At 39.3% G+C, this 21,526-nt stretch overlaps 1 protein-coding gene across 1 annotated transcript in view; it reads left to right on the forward strand.

Annotated features, from left to right (window-relative positions):
* LOC149314612 (exostosin-2) overlaps positions 1-21,526 on the forward strand; it is a 128,561-nt gene that overhangs the window by 81,900 nt on the left and 25,135 nt on the right. Inside the window, exon 10 of the mRNA XM_089521484.1 lies at positions 20,121-20,287. Coding sequence (XP_089377610.1) covers positions 20,121-20,287 — 167 coding nt within the window. The remainder of the gene's footprint in view (positions 1-20,120; positions 20,288-21,526) is intronic.

Below are 21,526 nucleotides of genomic sequence, written 5' to 3' on the forward strand. Positions count from 1 at the left end.
GGGCCCACGCGCCCCATTCATTCCCTCTCTGTTCATCCGTCGTGCATAAGCAAGGGACACGAGTCTGAAGACCGTAAGAATAGAGGGAGGACTGTATTTGGTCCTGTAATTCATGGAACTATTTCTGTTTTCCAGTCTCCTTATACTAGTTATATGCCTTCCATGATCAGATTTTCAAAACTGCAAACTAAATCACTTACTTGGCAAGTTGTGCAGTATTACTAAAAAAGGAAAATATGCACTTAAAATTAATGGATGCCACTCTTAACTCCAAACCAGCCACAGACATATTTGCCAGTGGAAGTTTTCTTCCCTGCCAGACCAGTCATAAAATACTGACCAGTTATTTAAACAATTAGTCTCCATCTCACGAGCAGCTCTTGTGTATCAATGCCCATTGCTTTTTTGAGCATCATTACTTTCAGTACTTACTTCATTTTGTTTGTAAACTGAACTAACTCAACATAGTTTATAGTTAAAGAAAATAACTTTTCCATAAAATTTAAATGATAATATATTTCATATGTCTCATTAAGATACTATTTTAACTACAGAAAGTTCAAACAAAATTCCTGAGATGTATATTCCAGGTTGCCCGATGTGTACCAAATGCTGTTCTGAGAAGGGAAGCAGGGATTAGCAAAATCGACACTAGTCTGTGGATAAACATCTTTAATTACTGGCTAAAGTTAAATAATAATCTTGGTGGACTAGCCCAGCTAATTTTGGCAGATAACTATAATTTCTCTTGGGAAATAGCCATCTATAAGAAATTGAATCTTCTTGGACTATCTAGAGATACCATCTTCATGATGGGACTAGAGCAAGTAAAACTGGCCATAAAGCAAAGGATTCTAGACATTGAAGATCAAACTGAAACTGCTACCTTTTCTAGACATTTAGTGATAAACGATCAATTGTTGTTATCTTCTCCAGCATCTTATCTGTACTATGTACCCAAATTTAGAAGAACTCTATCATTAGCTCAATTTAATGCTCTCCCAACTACAGTATTAGATGGGAGATTCACGGCTCTGTTCTTGTGACAATGGTGCTGTAGAAACTACAGCCATGTTCTTCTCTTGTATTGTCAATTGTATAAGGACATTCGCTATCAGATGATTACTCCTCTATTAATTAAACATCCTGGACACTCTGATACCTTTTATTTACGTTATTTGCTAGATAATCAGAATCCAGATGATGTAATTAAGGTAGCTAAATTCTGTTATGTCATATGTAAGATACATTCACAATTGGTCGATGAAAATAGATAGAGTTTGACTCTGCTGTATGCTCCTCGAATTGAATTTTAATAATAGTTAATAATTGTGCTGTGCAATTATTATTTTATTGGTTTTTATTATTTAATATTGGTCTGTGACTGAATAAACAGATTGATTGATTGAGTACAGAAAGTTGTATGCAATATCCTCAGACAATTGCTTGTTTATTTATTTTCTTGCTTTGGATTAATAAAAGTTGCAAACCTAGCATATATCTACTAGAGATAAATAACACAGTATTAAAATGTTAAATCCATGGACTGTCACAGTTAGCAATCTCTGTTTTATATGAAGCTTGTAGAGTAAGTTACAATTTAGTTACTCATTTTCAAGGGACAGTCTGGATTTTTAGCTACCTCTATTCAAAGGGCTTGTACAGTACTGCAACTAAACAAACAAACAAACAAACAAAAATGATTTCTGTTCACAAATCCTAAAAAGCTAGAATGGATGAAACCCAAAAGAGAAAGTGTTCCAAATATATGGAGACATTTTCTAAAATAACAGCATTTCTTTTCATATCTTTCCCTTGTGTATAACAGCAGATTTTTTAAAGCTTTGCTTTGTCTGCATGTTTAATTAGAAAAAGAACTAATTAATATCTCCAGAGAAATTATGCCACTAGCCCGGGTGGGGTGGGGAGGAGGGTTAGATTACCAAATCTAGTTATCTGTTTAAACAGAGGCTGGATGGCCATCTGTTTGGGGTGCTATGATTGTGTGTTCCTGCATGGCAGGGGGTTTGACTAGATGGCTCTTGTGGTATCTTCCAACTCTGGTGATTCTGTGATCCTTTGATTCAGAAATTCTCCAAACCATGACCTGGATAGTGATGTAAAGGAGGCAGACTGTGACATACTGTGACTAAGACATTTCAGGGGGAAAGTCCACTTCAGCCTGGGTGGTACAAATTGTGTATTGCAGTTTGGGAGAGATAAGCTAAAATACTGCCTGGTCCAATGTTGTGAGATTAGTTTCTGTTATGAGATGAACTTGGCTTTTTATATCTAGCCAAAGAGACTAAAGGCATGTGATAAATACTTAGAGGAATTCCACCCACTTTGGAAGAGGAGTAATGAAGGCACCCTTAAAGTATGTTTTTTTGAACTCCCTAGTATTGCACCCATTTTGATCACTTCCTGTACTACGTTTGTAATACTTTAGTAGTCTTAATAAAAGGCATTACATAGCATTATGAAAGTCCCATTCTTTGGCAGGTAATTGCTAGGGAACTCTAGTCACTACAAGTGGAACAAGGTTAACTAAATCCAGATAGTTTATTATTATTATTATTATTATTATTATCAACAACAACAAAAGTGTTTATGTGCCACTTTATAATAATAAAATCTTTATGTGGTAACAGGTAAAAGTATATATAATTCAGTTTTTAAAAAATATAAAACAATTTCAAGGCAATTTGTTTTTTAAAAAATACATCAACAATAATATGCAGATAAAGTAGGGGAAATTATTGTTACTAGCTAAAGGAGCCATGTGTAAATGTTGATCTGGTTTCACGCCTAGCTTGGGCACAAACTGCCATGGTTGCTCAAATGGGCTGGATGCCTCCATTTCATCTCCTGCCAGGGTGAGGGAAAGAGTATTAGAGAAATAAAATCTTGGATTTCAAAAGAAGGCAGCACCCAAACCACAGCCTGGAAGCACCCACTGAGAAGGGTCTCTCCTCTGTCTTTTCTCCCATGTTGTAATATTGTTTCCAGGGCTGTTTATTTTGGGGGTGGGGGAGAGATGACTGCCCCATAGTTTTATGTAACTGACATTAGGATTATGTTTTGTCATTGTTTGGAACAGCTCCACTGGCTCCTGCTCAATTTCTGAACTCAATTCAGAGTGATAGTGTTTATCTTGAGGTCCCTTAGGGTAAGGGTCAGACCAACAAATGTTTTGCATGTAAACTTCTTAAATCCTTATCAGTGACCATATGAGGCCAAGATTGGGGCAGATGTGTACTGTAGTGGCATCTAAATGATGTCATTTCAGGTAACAAGCATTTCAAGTATTTATTTTTCCAGACTTTTTAAACATCCTAAGCCATGTGGGGGGGGGGGGCAATAACTGTTGCACTGTTTTTATCTTTTAGCTGCTGTTTGTTGTTTTTAACTCTGGAATGTGCACATGAAGGATATTCTCATAGCAGTACATTAAATTATTTTCATTTGGCTTTATGCTTAAATGACTGTGGCATGTTTTTATCTGGAGGCTCAGTTCTTTTTACCCTCCATATTTTTTGGATTGATGTTTTACTCAATTTTCTTGTTGATACACTATATCTTGTACACTACTCTGTAACTTGTGTGTCTGAAGGATGACATAGTATTTCAAAGCTTGAAACATTGTACTAAAAAGAAATTGCTTAGTGTTATAGTTACAGTTTTAAAAGTAGCTCATAGTTATTCAAAAATAGCTAAAATAGTTTCTTGTAGTTAATCTCACCTGAACTCTACAAGCAGCTGGTCTGTGGTATAGGCTGAGTTTCCCTTATCTGAAATGCTTGGGACTAGATTGGAGTTATTTTGGAATATTTGCTTATACATAATATGTTAGAAAATGTTTCATTCTTATGTACAGGTAATTTTAGACATGATTTTGTAAAAGTGATGCACATGAAACAAATTTTGCGTACATAAAACCATCAGAAAAGAAAGGTTCACAGCTGCCCATGTGGACAGTTTTGAATTTTGGAATATTCCAGATAAGGGATGCTCAACCAGTACTAAACACATCTGAGCATAATAGGACAACATTAAAAACAATCACAAGCAGACATATTAGAATCACCATCACAACAACAATTCAATATCCCCATCCTACCCACTCAGCAGCAGTACTTAGGTACCTTGGGGAATAATATTTTAATACTTTGAAGATTCACATTTTAAATGCTGTTCTGAGACTGCACTTTAAATTTAAACTTTCTTTAAAGCAGTGTTACTGAAAGTGGGGATACCTGAATCAAAGGCAGTCCCTGAGCCATTGGCTGCTAATCCCTGGCGAGTTTCCAAGGAAAGAAAGAAACAATTGGCTTAAGGAAACAACATGTGAAAGGGATCTAGGAATCCAAGTAGACCACAAGTTGAACATGAGTCAGCAGTGCGATACGGCAGCTAACAAGGCCAATGCAATTTTAGGCAGCGTCAATAGAAGTATAATGTCTAGATCAAGGGAAGTAATAGTGCCACTATATTCTGCTCTGGTCAGGCCCCAGAAGCATGGAATATTGTGTCCAGTTCTGGGCACCACAATTTAAAAAGGACATTGAGAAACTGGAGCATGTCCAAAGGAGGGCGACTAAAATGGTGAAGGGTCTGGAAACCATGCCCTATGAGGAATGCCTTAGGGAGCTGGGGATGTTTAGTCTGGAGAAAAGAAGGTTAAGAGGTGATATGATAGCCCTGTTTAAATATTTGAAGGGATGTCATATTGAGGAGGGAGCAAGCTTGTTTTCTGTTGCTCCAGGAAAAAAGATTCTACCTCAACATTAGGAAGAACTTCCTGACAGTAAGGGCTGTTCGACAGTGGAACACACTCCCTCAGAGTGTAGTGGACTCTCCGTCTTCGGAGGTCTTTAAACAGAGGCTGGATGGCTATCTGTCACGGATGCTTTGATTTGGATTTCCTGCATGGCAGGGGATTGGACTGGATGGTCCTTGTGGTCTCTTCCAACTATGATTCTATGATTCTATGAATTGTACCCAGTGAGATCAAATATAATTCAGGTCCCTGACACCTTGGAAAAATAATAATAATTGTGTGTCCCCCACATCAGATAATCTGGGAAGCATGGATTTAAAAATCTAGTTTCTCATTTAGTTTGTCTGGCAAGGAGTGGCTTTTCACATTCATGACAGTGAGTTGACACTATACCTGCCAGATGCCCACCTCTTAAGGGTCATCCATTCATTCATTCACTTATTCATCCACTCATTGAATTTATATCCTGCTTTCTCCCAGGATGGGATTCAAAGTTGCTTCCAGAAATTTAAAACAAGATTAAATTACAATCTTATTTTTAAAAAGGTCAAAAATATTATTTTAAAACCATGCATAAAATAGTTGGAAACACATTTAAAACATAATTACTAATAAAAGATTTTTTTTAAAAAAAACAGCACACTACTTCATACACCCCTGCTTTATAATTTAAAACTCAAAGACCTGCTTGAATAAATAGGTCTTCACCTGCTGGAAGAAAGAGAACGGGGGGGGGGGGGACTGGACATACCATGGAAGAGTGTCCTACAGCCTGGGAGCAGCCACAGAAAAGGTTCTCTTCCATGTCCTCACCAAACCTGTGTCCAAAGGTGATTGGGCCGAGAGAAAGCCCTTGCCCTGCAGACCTTAAACCTCACAGAAAGCAGAAGGGTTGCCTTTTGCTGCTACTTCACTGTTTTGATAACAGAGGTGTCAGCACCATGGATCAGCTCATGAAAATGGCCCCTATCTCCTTGCCTTTCTTGAACTTTTAGTTGCTTTCAGTTTCCTCTTTCTTTCTTTCTTTCTTTCTTTCTTTCTTTCTTACATTGCACTTTCAATTCAGAACAGCCTTGTAGGGCCAGTTTGACCATTGCTGACCTCAAAATGATTCTCTACATTAGATGGTGATGTAATTGCTGACCTCACATTTTTATTGCTAGCAGGCCATTGATTAATTGCATTGTACTAACACTTTTCTCTCTCTTTTGTGCACAAATATAAAGTCAGACTGAAGTACATACTGTTGTACACCTGTAGCTGTCAATTTCACCTCAGCTAGAAACTGCATCTAAATCTCCACCTGGTTGACATCTGTTGCATCATTACAGTTTTGTTTTGTTTTTTGAAATAACATGAACTCTTCCTTAAAGTCTTCAGTTTAGTTCTCTTCTAAGCTCAGGTCAGCTCTCGATTTTAAAGATACAAGGGTCATTCAATAAATACTTAGCCTACAAAACAAAAACAAAAATTTTGGAAAAGTGGCAATTTATTTTTCAACATAGTCTCCTTTTAGTTCGATACACTTGGCCCAGTGATGCTCCAACTTTTTCAACCTGTCCAAAAAATACGTTTTCCTGAGGTCTGCAAAATAGGCCTCCGTGGCGGCGATGACCTCATTCAACCCAGATCTTTTCCCGAGTGACTTTTTCAGGTTTGGAAACAAAAAGAAGTCACAGGGGGCCAAATCTAGAGAATACGGTGGATGGGGCAGCAATTCGTAGCCCAATTCGACCAATTCGGCCATGGCGATCGCGGAGGTGTGAGCTGGCACGTTGTTGTGGTGGAACAGCACTTTTTTCTTTGCCAAACGGGGCCATTTTTTTTTCAATTCGGTATCAAATCGGCCCAATAAGTCGGCATAGTAGAGCCCCATGACAGTTTTACCCTTCTCGAGGTAATCAATGAGGATCACACCTTGTGAATCCCAGAAAACAGTGGCCATCACCTTTCCAGCCGATAGAACAGTCTTCGCCTTCTTCGGAGCACGTTCGCCGGGTAAAGTCCACTGTTTCGACTGTTCCTTGGTCTCTGGTGTATACCAGTGGATCCATGTTTCGTCGACGGTCATGAAATGATGCAAAAACGCTGCCGGATTGCGCTTAAACAGCGCCAAACACGTTGCCGATGTGGTCTCATGGTTGCGCTTGTTGTCCAGTATGAGCAAACGTGGCACCCATCGCGCCGACAGCTTTCTCATGCCCAGTTCTTCGTGTAAAATATGATGCACCGTTCCTTCTGCGATTCCTACAGTCTCAGCTATCTCACGAACCTTCAATCGGCGGTCTGCCAACACGAGATCGTGGATTTTTTTTACGTTTTCCACCGTAGTAGTAGCCGTTTGCGGGGCACCTGGGTGTGGCTCATCAAAAACCGACGTGCGGCCACGAACAAACTCGTTGAACCAATTCTTGACGGTTGCCATTGAAGGAGAAGAGTCACCATACACAGCATCCAAGCACTCTTTGATTTCACTGCGCGTTTTCCCTTCCAAAAACAAGAATCAAATCACCGAATGATACTGCTCTTTTTCCATTTTTGTAAAACCGACCGACACACTCGCTTCCAAAGGCTATCAAAACAAAACAAATGAAGGGAATTGACTGAAACGTTGACAGTAGGCTTCTAAAAGAATGTACTGCACATTCTTTTGTAACAGCAGTGCCATTGGGCGGTGAGGCTAAGTACTTGTTGAATGACCCTCGTATATCAAATATAGTACCAGGGTGGGAAGAAGAAGGGTAAGATGGTTATCCCATGTCACAACCCACCACTTTTCTAGGTTTAGTCTGCAGGGCAGTAGGATTCAGATAGGCTGTGATATTTTGTCATAATCTCAGCAGCAAGCTATAAGGAGCCTTCCTGCTTCTGTTGGTGCTTGGATTCAGAGAATTCCGGAGTAGTGATGGTGCCTAGTGAAAGTAAACTCCTCTTATTTTTGCCTCTTAGCTTCCTCCAATTCCCTTTGCACAGTATAGACTGCCCCACACCCTTTCCTAATTTCTCTATGTCTTCAGCACACCAGAAACAAATATGGAAGGAACTAGATTATTCTTGGAGTCATCTCCTCCAGCTCTTTTCACATGTCTCTGTGATCTGATGTTCTATAGTCTTTCTGTCCCTCTCCCTCCATCTCTACCTGTCAGCACTCTTATCTCCCCTCCATCTTCTTATTTAACAACAGCAAAAGAGCATGAGGCAATGGGGCATGAGACAGAGCAGAAGCCCACAAGAACTATGATCTAATCTGCACTGCAAAAATAATGAAGTTTGACACTATTTTATCTGTTGTGGCTCTATCCTAAGGAGTCCTGGGATTTGTAGTTTGTTGTGACACCAGAACTCACTGACAGAGAAAGCTAAATATCTCACAAAACTATAAGTGCCAGAATTCCACAGCATTGATTCATGGCAGTTAAAGTGGTGTCAAACTGCATTATTTCTGCAGCGCAGATGAGTCCCATGTGATCTTTCATCTCCTACCCTTCATAGTGAGAGCACACTCTTAAGTAACAAGAAAATATGATTAAATCTTACAGTTATATTATATTGCAAAATGAATGAAATTATTTCTTATTCCAGTACAGTCATATTGTACTGTAGTTTCACACTCAATACAGTGAGCCCACACCATACACAAGCTTATTATAAGCAGCTTCCAGCTTATGCGGAAGCCGCCGTGAGATCAGGAGGATGGTGTGTGGCATGCACGAGCCCCATTATATCTAATGGGGCTCGAGCATATGCGCTTTTTGCCTTATGTGCCGGGGGGAGGGGTCCGGAACGGATCCCCTGCGTAAGGCAAGGGCAGACTGTATTAGTATTTCTGGAGAGGAGAGAACTAATTGCAACTTATTTCATAGAATCATAGGCCCGCTACAAATGGGTCTTTGCGGCGCCCCCGTCACGTGCTAGGGGTTGACCGAGGACCTAGCGTCCACACCGGCCTCACCCCTAGCACATGACACCCCTATACACAAGGGCGCTGCCATTTTACGTGCCGGACGCATAGCGTCCACACGTCACGCCCCGGATATGACGGCGCGAGTGCGCGAGTAGCGCCTCGTGGCGTCCCATCCGGGGTGCAAGAAGAAGCACCATTTTGGGGCTTCTTTTTGCTCCGCAAGGGAGCTGCACAGTTTAGCTGCTGCGGCTCCCTCGTGGAGCAACCAGCAGCAGCGCAAGACCACTCGTTTTGGGCAGTCTGTAACGCGCCATAGAGTTGGAAGAGACCACAAGGGCTGCCATGCAGGAACACTAATCAAAGTACTCTCAACAGAGGGCCATCCAGCTCTCTTTAAAAACTTCCAAAGGAGACTCCACCACATTCCAAGGCAGCATATTGCCCTGTTGAACAGCTCTGACCATCAGGAAGTTCCTCTTGAGGTTTAGGTGGAATCTCTTTTCCTGTAATTTGAATCCATTGCTTCTTGCCCTAGTCTCTGGAGCTGTGGAAAACAAGCCTCTTCCCTCTTCGATATGACATCCCTTCAGATATTTGAACATGGCTATCATATACCCTCTTAACCTTCTTTTTATTAGGCTAAACATTCCCAGTTCCCTCTGCTGCTTCTCATAGGGCATGGCTTCCAGAGGGCAGGATTACTGTCAAAAAGCTATTTTGGTTCCCTTCTTCTGGACACGCTTCAGCTTCCCAACATCCTTCTTGAATTGAAGTGCCCAGAACTGGACACTATTCCAGGTGAGGTCTGACCAAAGCAGAATACATTGGTACCATCACTTCCCTTGATCTAGACACTATACTTCTTTTGACGCAACCAAGAATTGCATCAGCTTTTTTGGCTGCTGCATCATACTCATGTTCACCTTGTGGTCTACTAAGACTCATAGATCACTTTTGCATGAACTGTTGTCTAGCCAGATGTCTCTCATCCTGTATCTGTGCATTTCATTTTTTCTGCCTATGTGGAGGACCTTACATGTTGTTTCTAACATGTTTTTCCAAGTCCTTTTTATAAAAAGCAAATAAATTATGTAGCTGAAGCAATGTTATAAAATATATAACTGAACTACACATTAGGGGTCTTAACCTCAGGTGTCTTCTTGCCATCTTTCTGATACATACCACGTTCATGTTTTTAATCCTGAGGTTTGGATAAAACCATACTGGTTACTATCAAAATTATGGTCATCAAGTATTACTCATTATAATAGCTTGTAGTATATAACACTTTCCTCATTCATATACTATTAAAAACATCTTAAGTCATTGATGTGAAAAATAATTGGCCTCAAAGGTCATAAGTTTATTTCCTTACTGAGACATTTATCTGGCTTTAGTTTCTAATAGATACATATTTTAATAACTTTTGTGGGTGACCACTACCTACTCCCTTCATCTATGTATTTTTAACACTTGGATAGTTTGTGGAATCTGGTCCGCTGTTGAGGGGTTTAATTTAATTTGTTTTAATTCAAATGCATGCACTTCATTCCACCTAGCTCTTTGGTAGGACAGCAGAATTTGGCTTCACTAAGTCTTTCATTCAGTCTGTCTATTACGGCTCCTAATCCTCAGACTTCAAAGCTTCTGCCATTTATAGCCTATTAAAGCCAGGAAGTTTCTGATGGATTAGGACAAGGAATGAGTTTGAAGTTAGTAATGTACACCGCTGTCAACGATAAGGTCTAGTTTATTACCTTATGGTAGTATCAGCACTTTTATGACTATTCTCTTTTAATTGGTTATAGTAAAGCTGGGACCCTTAACCTGCTTGAATATCAAATGCAGGACATCCTGGCCATTCCTGTATAAGGAATGCATTTCAGTATTTGAGCAGAGTCAGGTGTAGAGACTGTTATGTGAACAAGTTGTATTTTTGGTATAATAATAATAATAATAATTATTATTATTATTATTATTATTATTTATTTGTATACCACTTTTCCTCCTGATCAAAGCGGTTCACAACATACAAGATACATGTCACATGCTATGGTATGTGTGGTATGTGTGGATGGCAACTAGAATGAGAAATTGTAAGTTAAATTTCACTCTTGAAGGCATGTAGTGAATTCAAAATTGAACACAACTACCGATAATCTGGCTTGTTCCATGATAGATGTAAAGGCACTTAGCTTATCCTCTCATCACTACCTCACTTCCCCATTGCTGGACCCATGAGAACTTTCTAAATGGAATCCCCTATTTACATATGATCACTGCTCAATTTGTAACTCAGTTATATAATAAAAACATTATGTAGCTTATAAACAAATTAAAGTAAAGAAATAAAAAATGTTTAAGATTTAGTTGAAGCCCTTTCAGGATACGTATTTATAGCCACTTATCCATTTCTGAGGTTCATCGTAAAACACAAGAATGCTAACAAACAAGGTTACAGAATAATAAATCACATTAAAAAAATCATGAGAATTTTTGGCGGACAAAATTTGCACCTATCCAGTACAATAAGCTTCTTCTTCATGGTCTTTGTGCCTGAAACAAATGGGCCTTGTGCCTATCCAGATCCATCTGTGGAATGATCCAGAGCTGAATAGCTTTTTGACAGTAATCCTGCCCTCTCTAGGGCATCATATACAGTGCGCCCGCGCCATACGCGGCCTTCAGCATATGCGCTCAAGCCGCGGGGCGGAAGGGGCGGCGCGTCCCATTCAATTGAATGGGGTTGCGCCCCGCACGCGCCCACGCCGCCGCGCCACCACACACGAGCCCCATTGTTTCCAATGGGGCTCGAGCATAGGCAGAATTCGCCTTACACGGAGGGATCCGGAACGGATCCCCCGCGTAAGGTGAGGATGGACTGTAAATAGTGCCAAGAAGGCACTTCACTCAGTTCCACTGTCCGTTGTCAATGCAGGCAGGCCTGCAAGAAAGGGGGAAAGGGAATGGGTTTGTGTGAGAGCACAGATTATTATTATTATTTATATTTTCCCGCCTCTCCCGGGTGGATCAAGGCGGGATCACAACCTAATTTGGGGTACAATACAGAATAAAACACAACAATTCAATTAAATACATAACAATTAGCTATTAAAAAACAGAACACAAAGCGACACTGAAGTTCAAGAAGGTGGATTCGTGTCTTATATAAAATCGGGTAAGCAATGTATTCTCTCCTCCTTCATGGTCTCTGTAACTCACACAAATGGGTGATTAACTAGCTTCCCAAGGAGTGGGACAGGTCAGTCGAGTATAGATGAAAACATTTGGCCTTCCAAACTGAGAATCCATTCTGGCTCTACAGTCAAGATGATAATGTCAGATGAAAGTTGTAGGCTGTGACCAGGTCACAGCCCTGCAGACCTCAGAAAGGGATCTGAAGACAACATAACTCTAGTAGAGTGAGACCGCAGCAGCAAGGGCTGAGATATGTTTGCCAGTTGATAGGCAATGTGGATTACTTCAAGTACCCATTTGGACAGTCGTTGCGAAGATACAAGAAGACCACAGGGCCCTGTCACAGACAAAAAGTCAGGGAGATTGCCAAGTAGTTGGCATTCAATGAACGTAGAAAGACAATGCTCTGTGGACATCTAGACAGTGTAAGATGTCTCAGTGGACATCTAGACAGTGTAAAATTACCTCAATGTGGGAGGTAGGGCTCTGGCAGAATGTTGAGAAAACCATATCCTGATTCAGGCATGAGACCTATTTGGGTGAGTGCACAGATGACTGCTCAAAGAACTACAATTATAGGTAAGCAACCTGTCCTCCTAGTTCTTTCAGTCATTAACACCACAAGAAAGAAAATATATGTATGTGTGCCATGATACAGTCTAGAACAGCCTACAGGCTCTTCCTGTAAACTTGTAAAGGAAGACTGCAAGGCCAGGTTTAGAGAATATTTTTCTTCAGGACACCAGTTTAGAAGACTACAGTAAGCAGAATAAAAATGTCAGTAACAAGGCAGTTGAGCTCTGTTGTGTCCCTGCAGCAGTATGATCCAATGCACTAAGAAGCTGTGCACAAGCTAGAAAACTAGAGATATCTTAAGATCAGTTATACCTCAAACTAAAATACTAAAAATATCAAATCCATACATATATTTTTAACACAATTTCTCTTATTTTTTATTATTTTGCTAGTCTTTGGGAACACAATGCCTTGTTGATGACACTCAGAAGACCCACTGGGATGTGGCTGTTATTGGGGTATATGTGAGATAGAAAAACATGTAGGCCTGTTACAGACTGCCAAAATAAAGCTGCTTCGGGTCTCTTTGGAGGTATGCTGTTTAAATGATGCATGCACCCTAAGAATCCGGAAGCTGCACCAAACCTGCCCTCCAGTGCTTAGGAATGGAGTGTGGCTTTGGCACGACCTCCAGACTCTTAGGACCCATGCATCATTTAAATAGCATACCTCCAAAGAGACCCGAAGCAGCTTTATTTTGGCAGTCTGTAACAGGCCGTAGTTTGCATTGAGGGGTGTACTAGAAGAGACTTTAGTAATTTCTTGCTACTCCATTGCTAAATATGAATATTCGTGTATAAACAGAAATATCAGGCATATCATAAAACTTCAGCACTCTCTGCTAACAAGGAGATTGGCCCTGATTCCAAACCTACTTGCCAAATGGGAGAGGGAAACGACATGAAAGTTAAATTGGTACTTGCTATCTTGGATTATGGGCCAAGTGTGAGAGCCAGTATGGTGTAGTGGTTTGAGTGTTGGGCTAGGATTCTGGAGACAATTGCCTCCTTTGCTGTGAAACCTATTGAGTGACCTTGGGCAAGTCACACTCTCTTAACCTCAGAGGAAGGTAATGGCAAAGCCCTTCTGAAGAAACTTGCCAAGTGAACCCTATGATAGGGTCACCTTAGGGTCGCCATAAGTCAGAAACAACTTGAAGACACAAGAAGAACAACAACAAATGTAACTAATATTGGATTCTGGGAAGCCGTTTCTTGCAAACTGGAAGTGGGTCTTCTAATGTATTCATTTATTAAATGATGTTTATTCCCTCCTCTCTTTCTACACTAAAATGTACTCAAGGTTGCGCACACTAAAATGTACAAATAATGAAATACTGCAAAGCATTGTGAAAGATACTTCATGCTCCCTTTCCCAGGATTAACCACGGTTTTACATTTAATTGACATTAACGCCACTTATCTTTCTCTTCAGTGTAACCCACTTAGTTTTGAAATGGGTTTGCCAGCCAAATATACAATGCAGCCTTGTAACAATCAGCTTGAATAGGCACATGTGTAGCTAGGGATGGCTGAGCATCTCTAGGCTTGTCCGAGAGCACCCAGGGATCTATTCATATTTCAGAAGAAACATGCACAAGGCATTTATTCTACTTCTGGCCCCTCCTTCTGCTGTCTCAGTTTTTATACTAATTTATCTTTGGACAGATGGAAGATGGGACCCAGTAGGGTCCTTTTATTAGGGAGAACCATGAACACCAGGTTATTTCCCTTCTAGGGGTGCTGCAGCATAAAAAAAATGTATCACCAGAGAACAAACCTGCCCCCTTCTTTTCCTTATACCTTACCAAAGGTAAGTTAGTGCTGAATCTAGAAAATTAAAAACCACTTAAATAAGATTAGAACTTGGATATGTTGTTTTTTATATTAAAATTCCTAAGTCAGTGTGGCCCACTGTTGTCCAAAAAGTAATTTCCCCTAGCTCTGTATTAGATGGTGTCAACTCCAGCTGTCTTTTTCCTTCTCACAACAGACCATATGCAGATCTCTTACAACCTCAGACCTGCTCTGAAACATCAGAGTAAATAACACCACATTTGTGGGTTGCCTTGTTAATGTTTTTGAGATATCCTTATGTGTAACACAAAGGGAAAGGCAATCAATCATTCTCAAATTAGCAAATCATGGTTTGCAAGGTCATATTTGCATGATCAATACACATGCAGCCCATATGCATGGGTCATTTTTTTCACAGTTCACATTTGTGATGTATTTTGAGTGCTGAACAAGTTAAGATCACTTGTTCAATCTTGAGAAACTCATAAGCATTTTAAAATTTGTAATGTAGTTATCTTGTAAAATATCAAAGAATGTTTGGGGACCGTTGGCTCTATACATGTAAACAAGATATTTACAGTCACTAGGACTGTATTTAGTGCATGAGGAGAACTGTCAACTCAGCTGTAGCTCTACTGAATTCATATGACTTTGTAGGATATTAATTTTTTAAAAATAGCTTTGTTGGAGGCTTTGAAATGTTATAGGAGAAACTAATGTTTTTCACTTAGTCTGCATTTACTAAAATAAATATTGTGGTCTAAATGTCTGCTACTAAGAATATTTGTGGAAGCAGAAATGTTATTGCAATTCTCACATACTATTCTGTACTGTTCGTCTTCTACAGCTAGGAATTACTGCTGTTTAGTGGTGAATTCTACCTCAGTGATATTCAGGTAATATCCTGAACATGTAACAAAATTTTGTTCCTGCTACTGACTAGCTGCTTGGTATTGGTGTTGGCATTGGCCAGATATTTTATATTTAAAATTCTTTTTAAAGTTACGTTCAAGGCAACTGTGCATATTTAGGGAAAGTGCAACACCATGCAATACTAAATACACATCTTCATCCAGTCAGATAACTGCCCCCACTTACATTACTTCCCAGTTCCCCTATGCACCTTCCTAGTTTTAGTAGCCAGTGCAGTGTAGTGGTTTGAATGTTGGGCTAGGAATGTTGGGAGATCAGAGTTCAAGTCGTTGCTCAGCCACGGAAATCCTTTGGGTGATCTTGAACAAGTCACGCCCTCATAGATGAAGGCAAGGACAAACCACCTCTGAATAAAAATTGCCAAGAAAATCTTAGGACAGGGTTTCCATAAGTTGGATCCAACTTTAAAGCATATGACAAACAGCAAAGGAATTGTGCCTACCCAACAATTATCGTCCAGTTAGTCTGACATCAATACCAGGAAAGATTCTAGAGCAGATCATTAAACAGAGAGTGTGTGAACATCTAGATGGCAATGCCATAATCACAAAAAGTCAACATGGGTTTCAGAGAAACAAGTCATGCCACATAAATCTTATCACTTCCTTTGATAAAATTACCAGCTTGGTAGATGAAGGGAATGCTGTGGATATAGTATATCTTGATTTCAGTAAGGCCTTTGACAAAGTTCCCCATGACGTTCTTGAAAACAAGCTTATAGAATGTGGGCTAGACAAGGTAACTGTTACATGGATTTGTAATTGGTTGGATGAAAACTCCTTTTCATCCTGGAGAGAAGTGACCAGTGAGGTCCCACAGGGCTCTGTCCTGGGGCCAGTGCTATTCAACATCTTCATCAATGACCTGGATGACCGAATTGGGGGCATACTCATCAAATTTGCAGATGACACCAAATTAGGAGGAATAGCTAATACTCCAGGGGACAGGATCAAAATTCAAAATGACCTGAATAGACTCAAAAGCTGGGCCAAAGCTAAAAAAATGAAATTAAACATGGAGAATGCACTTAGGACAGAAAAATAAAATGCACAGATATAGGATGGGGGACACCTGGCTGAATGAAACTACGTGTGAAAGGGATCTAGGAGTCCAAGTAGACCACAAGTTGAACATGAGTCAACAGTGTGATGTGGCAGCTAAAAAGGCCAATGCAATTTTAGGTTGCATCAATAAAAGTATAGTGTCTAGATCAAGAGAAGTAATAGTGCCACTATATTCTGCTTTGGTCAGGCCCCAGCTGGAATATTGTGTCCAGTTCTGGGTACCACAATTCAAAAAGGACATTGAGAAACTGGAGCATGTCCAAAGGAGGACGACTAAAATGGTGAAGGGTCTGGAAACCATGTCCTATGAGAAACGACTTAGGGAACTGGGGATGTTTAGCCTGGAGAAAAGAAGGTTAAGAGGTGGTATGATAGCTCTGTTTAAATATTTGAAGGGATGTCATATTGAGGAGGGAGCACACTTGTTTTCTGCTGCTTCAGAGAACAGGACCCGGAACAATGGATGCAAGCTACAGGAAAAGAGATTCCATCTCAATATTAGGAGGCTCAACATCCTGACAGTAAGGGCCGTTAAACAGTGGAACAAACTCCCTCTGAATGGGGTGGAGTCTCCTTCTTTGGAGGTCTCTAAGCAAAGGCTGGATGGCCATCTGTCGGGGATGCTTTGACTGAGAGTTCCTGCATGGCAGGGGGTTGGACTGGATGGCCCTTGTGGTCTCTTCCAACTCTACGATTCTATGATTCTATGAATTAAGACTCCACTAATTGCACTTGCAAGGATTAATTGTTTCTAGTATTGTTGTAATCTTTCAGGGGCCACCTTGGTATAGGAAACTGAAATGATTATATTTCCAAATCCTCTTACTCTGTATTTTTCAGTTCTTTTGGTCACCCAGGCCAAAAGAACTTTTATTTTTCTTAAAATCTCTCCAAAGTAAACCCTCTTTTTATAGTTGTTTAGTGTGGTTTGGAAAAGGGTACAGTTTTCCTAAGGAAGCTGTCTCAGGTATTATATTTGGATGCTAGCATGTGAAGTGAACAGAACTTTATATGCTCTTTTGGAGTATTTTATATAAACTATTAAATCAGACTTTCCCTAAGTGAATTTGGATATCCAACTACACTGTTTCTATAAGCCCCCCCCCCCCCCGATGATCCATGCGCCCATAATACACATCTTCTTTGTGTTGTATGCATTAGTAAGCTGTGAGTGATGGCAGATTCCTATATTGCCGTTTACAAAGTGTGATGTTTTTCATAGACTTCCCCATTCCTGTAGCATAGGTAAAATCATATTGTGAAGAGGGTTCCACATTCTCAGAGACTGTTTTCTTTTTTCTATTTTAAACTGCTACCTTGCACTCTAGGCTGCAGATTATTTGGACTCATGATGATCTGTTCTTTTCCCTATACTATCAAGAATATTGGCAAACTCTGTGACTGCTGCTTTCACTGAACATAAATAAAATCTTCCTTTTAGTAATATTTATTCTGCATACAAGAATGATGTCATTCTTCCTATTTAAAACAACATCATATTCTGATGTCATTTTATTCTAATGCCCATATAGCTGTCTTTGTCACCTTTTATTAGATTCAAATATTAGTACTGCTAATACATAGTATATATGTGGCTAATATTCTTTCAAATGTTTTGAATAATTGTGCAGTATTTGTTTCTACAAAAAATATAATATCATCCTTAGCTTCCAAGGTCATTCCATTTCATGCCTATCTTAAAAATTACACACACACACACACACACACACACACACACAGAGAGAGAGAGAGAGAGAGAGAGAGAGTCAACCCTTCTTATACACCGATTTTTTTATACATGGATTCAAGCATATATGGTTTGAAAATGTTCAAAAGAAGTATAAATTTCAAATATCAAACCTTGATTTTCCATTTTTATAAGGGACACCATTTTGCTATGTCATTATATTTAATGGGACTTGAGCATCCACAGATTTTGTTATCCACGGGAGATCTTGGAACCAAACGCCAGCGTATAACAAGGGTCCACTGTGTGGGTGTGTGTGCGTGCGTGCGTGCATGCATGCATAGGTTTACAAAGCTGGAAGAGAATCTAATTTATTGTTTAATTCTCATCAGATTAGCACCCATAATCATATGTATATTTAATGATTATAAAGCAAGTAAGCAAGGAACAGAAAACACTGAATAGCAATAAAGTAGAAGGAGAAAACATTTAAAAGAAATTGTAAACAATAAAAATGTATGAAAAAGTAAACATAAGCAGTGTGCCCAATTAAACTAATAAATAGGCCTAATGTTATTGCTGTATGAATGAGAGAGAACAAAAGTAAGTGCTTAATTCATAAATATGGATGTTAAGTATTGAATTGATTTTAACCCACCAGAACATTTGCATTAGGATGAATTCTCATTTTCTGCTGTCTACCTGTAATGTCAAACTCTCTCACTGAATGGCTGGAATTTAGTGATTTGTATGTTAAGAATGTCAAAAATTAATCTTACCGTGTTTTCTTTAATAAACTGCTGCTGATTGATCTTGCTGGCTTTTCTTTATTTTATTGTCTTATTAGCCTGTGTGTATGTGTGTGTTTGTGCCTGCCTTCAAGTCTCCTGCTGACTTAGGGCAACTCTCTGAGTTTCATAGTTTTCTTAGACAAGTAAAATTACTTAATTTATTTGACAACCCATCAGAGACTCGTTTGAAGTGGATTTCACCTATGCCACATAGTTCGTATTATAAAGAAAACTTCCCAAAACATGTCCTCCAAATTTCTTGTGAATCTGTCCAGCCAGTTTTCAGGAAATTTGTCATGTGCCATGCCAGGAACTCCCAAAAAGGAGTCCTGAAAGAAAGAAGTTCCTAAAAGGAGTAACTGAAAGAAAGAGCATGAGCTTTTGTAGCAGCTTCTTTCTTCCAGTTAGTGTCAAAGGTACTACAAGATCCCTTTGCATACTGATTTTCCAGACTAACATGGCTATGTCTTTGAATTCTGCCAGCTATAATAATGCAACTCTTCCTGCCTTCTGTGTGCAGTCACCTGTGGAATATGTTTTTGTTAACTTTGGACAGTTCTATGTCTCAGTTCTGGAAACATGAGTGGAGAGGGGCTTGTTCTTATATTTCTTTTTATATGGGGTTCCTATTTATGGGTTTGATGAGTTCATTTCCAAGTTGTTCCAGACAATTTACCTGAAGACGTTGACACTTAAATCTATTAGATGGAATGACTTTCAGTATACAGTTGGCCCTCCGTTTTCATGGGGGATCCGTTCTGGACACACACACACCCCATGAAAACAGAGGCTCGTGCATATTCAAGCCTCATAGACTTGAATGGAGTGTGCCCCCATGTGTACGGGCCAGGCACGTTCCCCATAGAAAATAGCGGAGGTAGACCCTCCGCGAGTATTTGAGCACACGAATCTGAGATCCAAGAGTTAAGAAGGCTGACTGTATATCAAAATATATAGTGGCTAGTCTAGCTTTTCTAGATTTTTATCCCCAGTATAATTAAATTAATTGCATTTTAACTTTCTTTTTTAAATGTGTATATTTTCTTTCCAGTTTTTCCCTGTTTAAAACAAATTCCATTACTACCAGTTGCATTTTGCCTCCATGTATTCTTCAAGTAATATCTATATGCAGAATTCTCTTTTTGTATCGTTTAATGCTATGTTTGGCTTCTTTTTATCTTATCAAACAATTGTCATGTTTCACTTGCTTTTTGTTTCTAAATGTTCGAAATAGTTAAAGTCATACCTCTTTGAAAAGTCCTTTGAATTCATTGTGAATTTTCCCACTTACACTCACATGTACTTGATTTAGAGAGTTTAAAGAATAAAACTTCATTTGAGACATAGCACAAATGCAAGTAAAATCTTTCTGATCTTGTGATTCTTCATAGAAACTGTTTGGCCCAAAGTTCGTGTTCCATTAAAAGTTGTGCGAACCACAGAAAACAAACTGAGTAACCGCTTCTTCCCCTATGATGAGATTGAAACAGAAGCAGTGTTGGCAATTGATGATGATATAATCATGCTGACCTCAGATGAGCTACAGTTTGGTTATGAGGTAAGATGGCTTCTCATTCCCAGATGACAGAGCAAATGCTTGTGGGGACAAATAGTCAGTTATAGTATTCACATCCGTCATGAAATATCATGATGCATAAATAAAACGTTAGCAGTTAGTCTGTCAATTCTGTGAATTTTTCTGTTTGTTGTTGACGCTAACCTACCCACACATTCACTGTTTCAAGACTTATGTGGTCCTTTCTTTTCTCATAAACAATGTATGCCAGACAGCCTGGAAGATGGACTTGTTAGGCAGATGCCTCTTGTGAAAGGTGAAGAACTGTTCTTGGTAATGCATTTGTTGCCATTCCAAATCTGTATATTTGCATTATAGAAGTTTACATAGAGGTTTAGTCATCAGGTTGTTTATTTATTATTTATGAAATTAATAGGGTACTGTAACAAAGTGAGTTGTGCCTCCTCATGATATGGCTGAAGTATAGCAGCCTCAATTTGATCATCTTGGATTCCAAGGAGATTCAGGCTTGATCTATTCATTTGTTTGTCTTTTTGGATGTCCAAGGTATTTTCAACACTCACTACATTTCAAATGAGTTTATTTTCTTTTTATCTGCATTTTTCACTGTCCATCTCTCACATCTGTACCTGGTGATGGGAAATACTGTGGCTTAGATGATTCTAACTTCAGTGCTCAGTTGTATATCTTTGCTTCTTAGGATCTTTTCTAGTTCTTTCATAGTTGCCCTCCCCGTTCCTAGTCTTCTTCTGATTTCTTGATTTCAGTCTCCATTTTGATCACTGTTGGATCCTAGGTATAGGAACTCTTGAACTATTTTGATTGCCTGATTGTCTAGGTTGGATTTATGTATTTTTTCCAATGGTCATTGTTTTTGTTTTATGTTCAGCGTTAAGCCTGTCTTGCATTTTCTTCTTTGACCTTCCTTAGTAGTTGCTCCAGGTCTGTGATGTTTTCTGCTGGTAATATGATGTTGTCCACATATCTAAGATTGTTGATGTTGCTTCTTCCTATCTCCACTCCTCAGTCTAACATGCTTTTCTTATGATATTTTCTGCATACAAGTTGAACAAATAGGGTGATAGAATGCAATTTTGCCTTACTCCTTTGCCAATTCAGAACTCTGTTTCTCTGAATTCTGTTCTAAAAAGAGCCTCTTGTCCGAAGTACAGATTTCTCATCTAATTTCCCTAATAATAACAAAATTATTAGGACAGGCTTCATTTTTTTAAAAAAATAAAGCTTACTAACAACAACAAG

Source organism: Sceloporus occidentalis, unplaced genomic scaffold (genome assembly GCF_023333645.1).
Source record: "Sceloporus occidentalis isolate IW3139 unplaced genomic scaffold, rSceOcc1.0.p SCAF_4, whole genome shotgun sequence".
In the NCBI taxonomy this organism is placed as follows: Eukaryota; Metazoa; Chordata; class Lepidosauria; order Squamata; family Phrynosomatidae; genus Sceloporus; species Sceloporus occidentalis.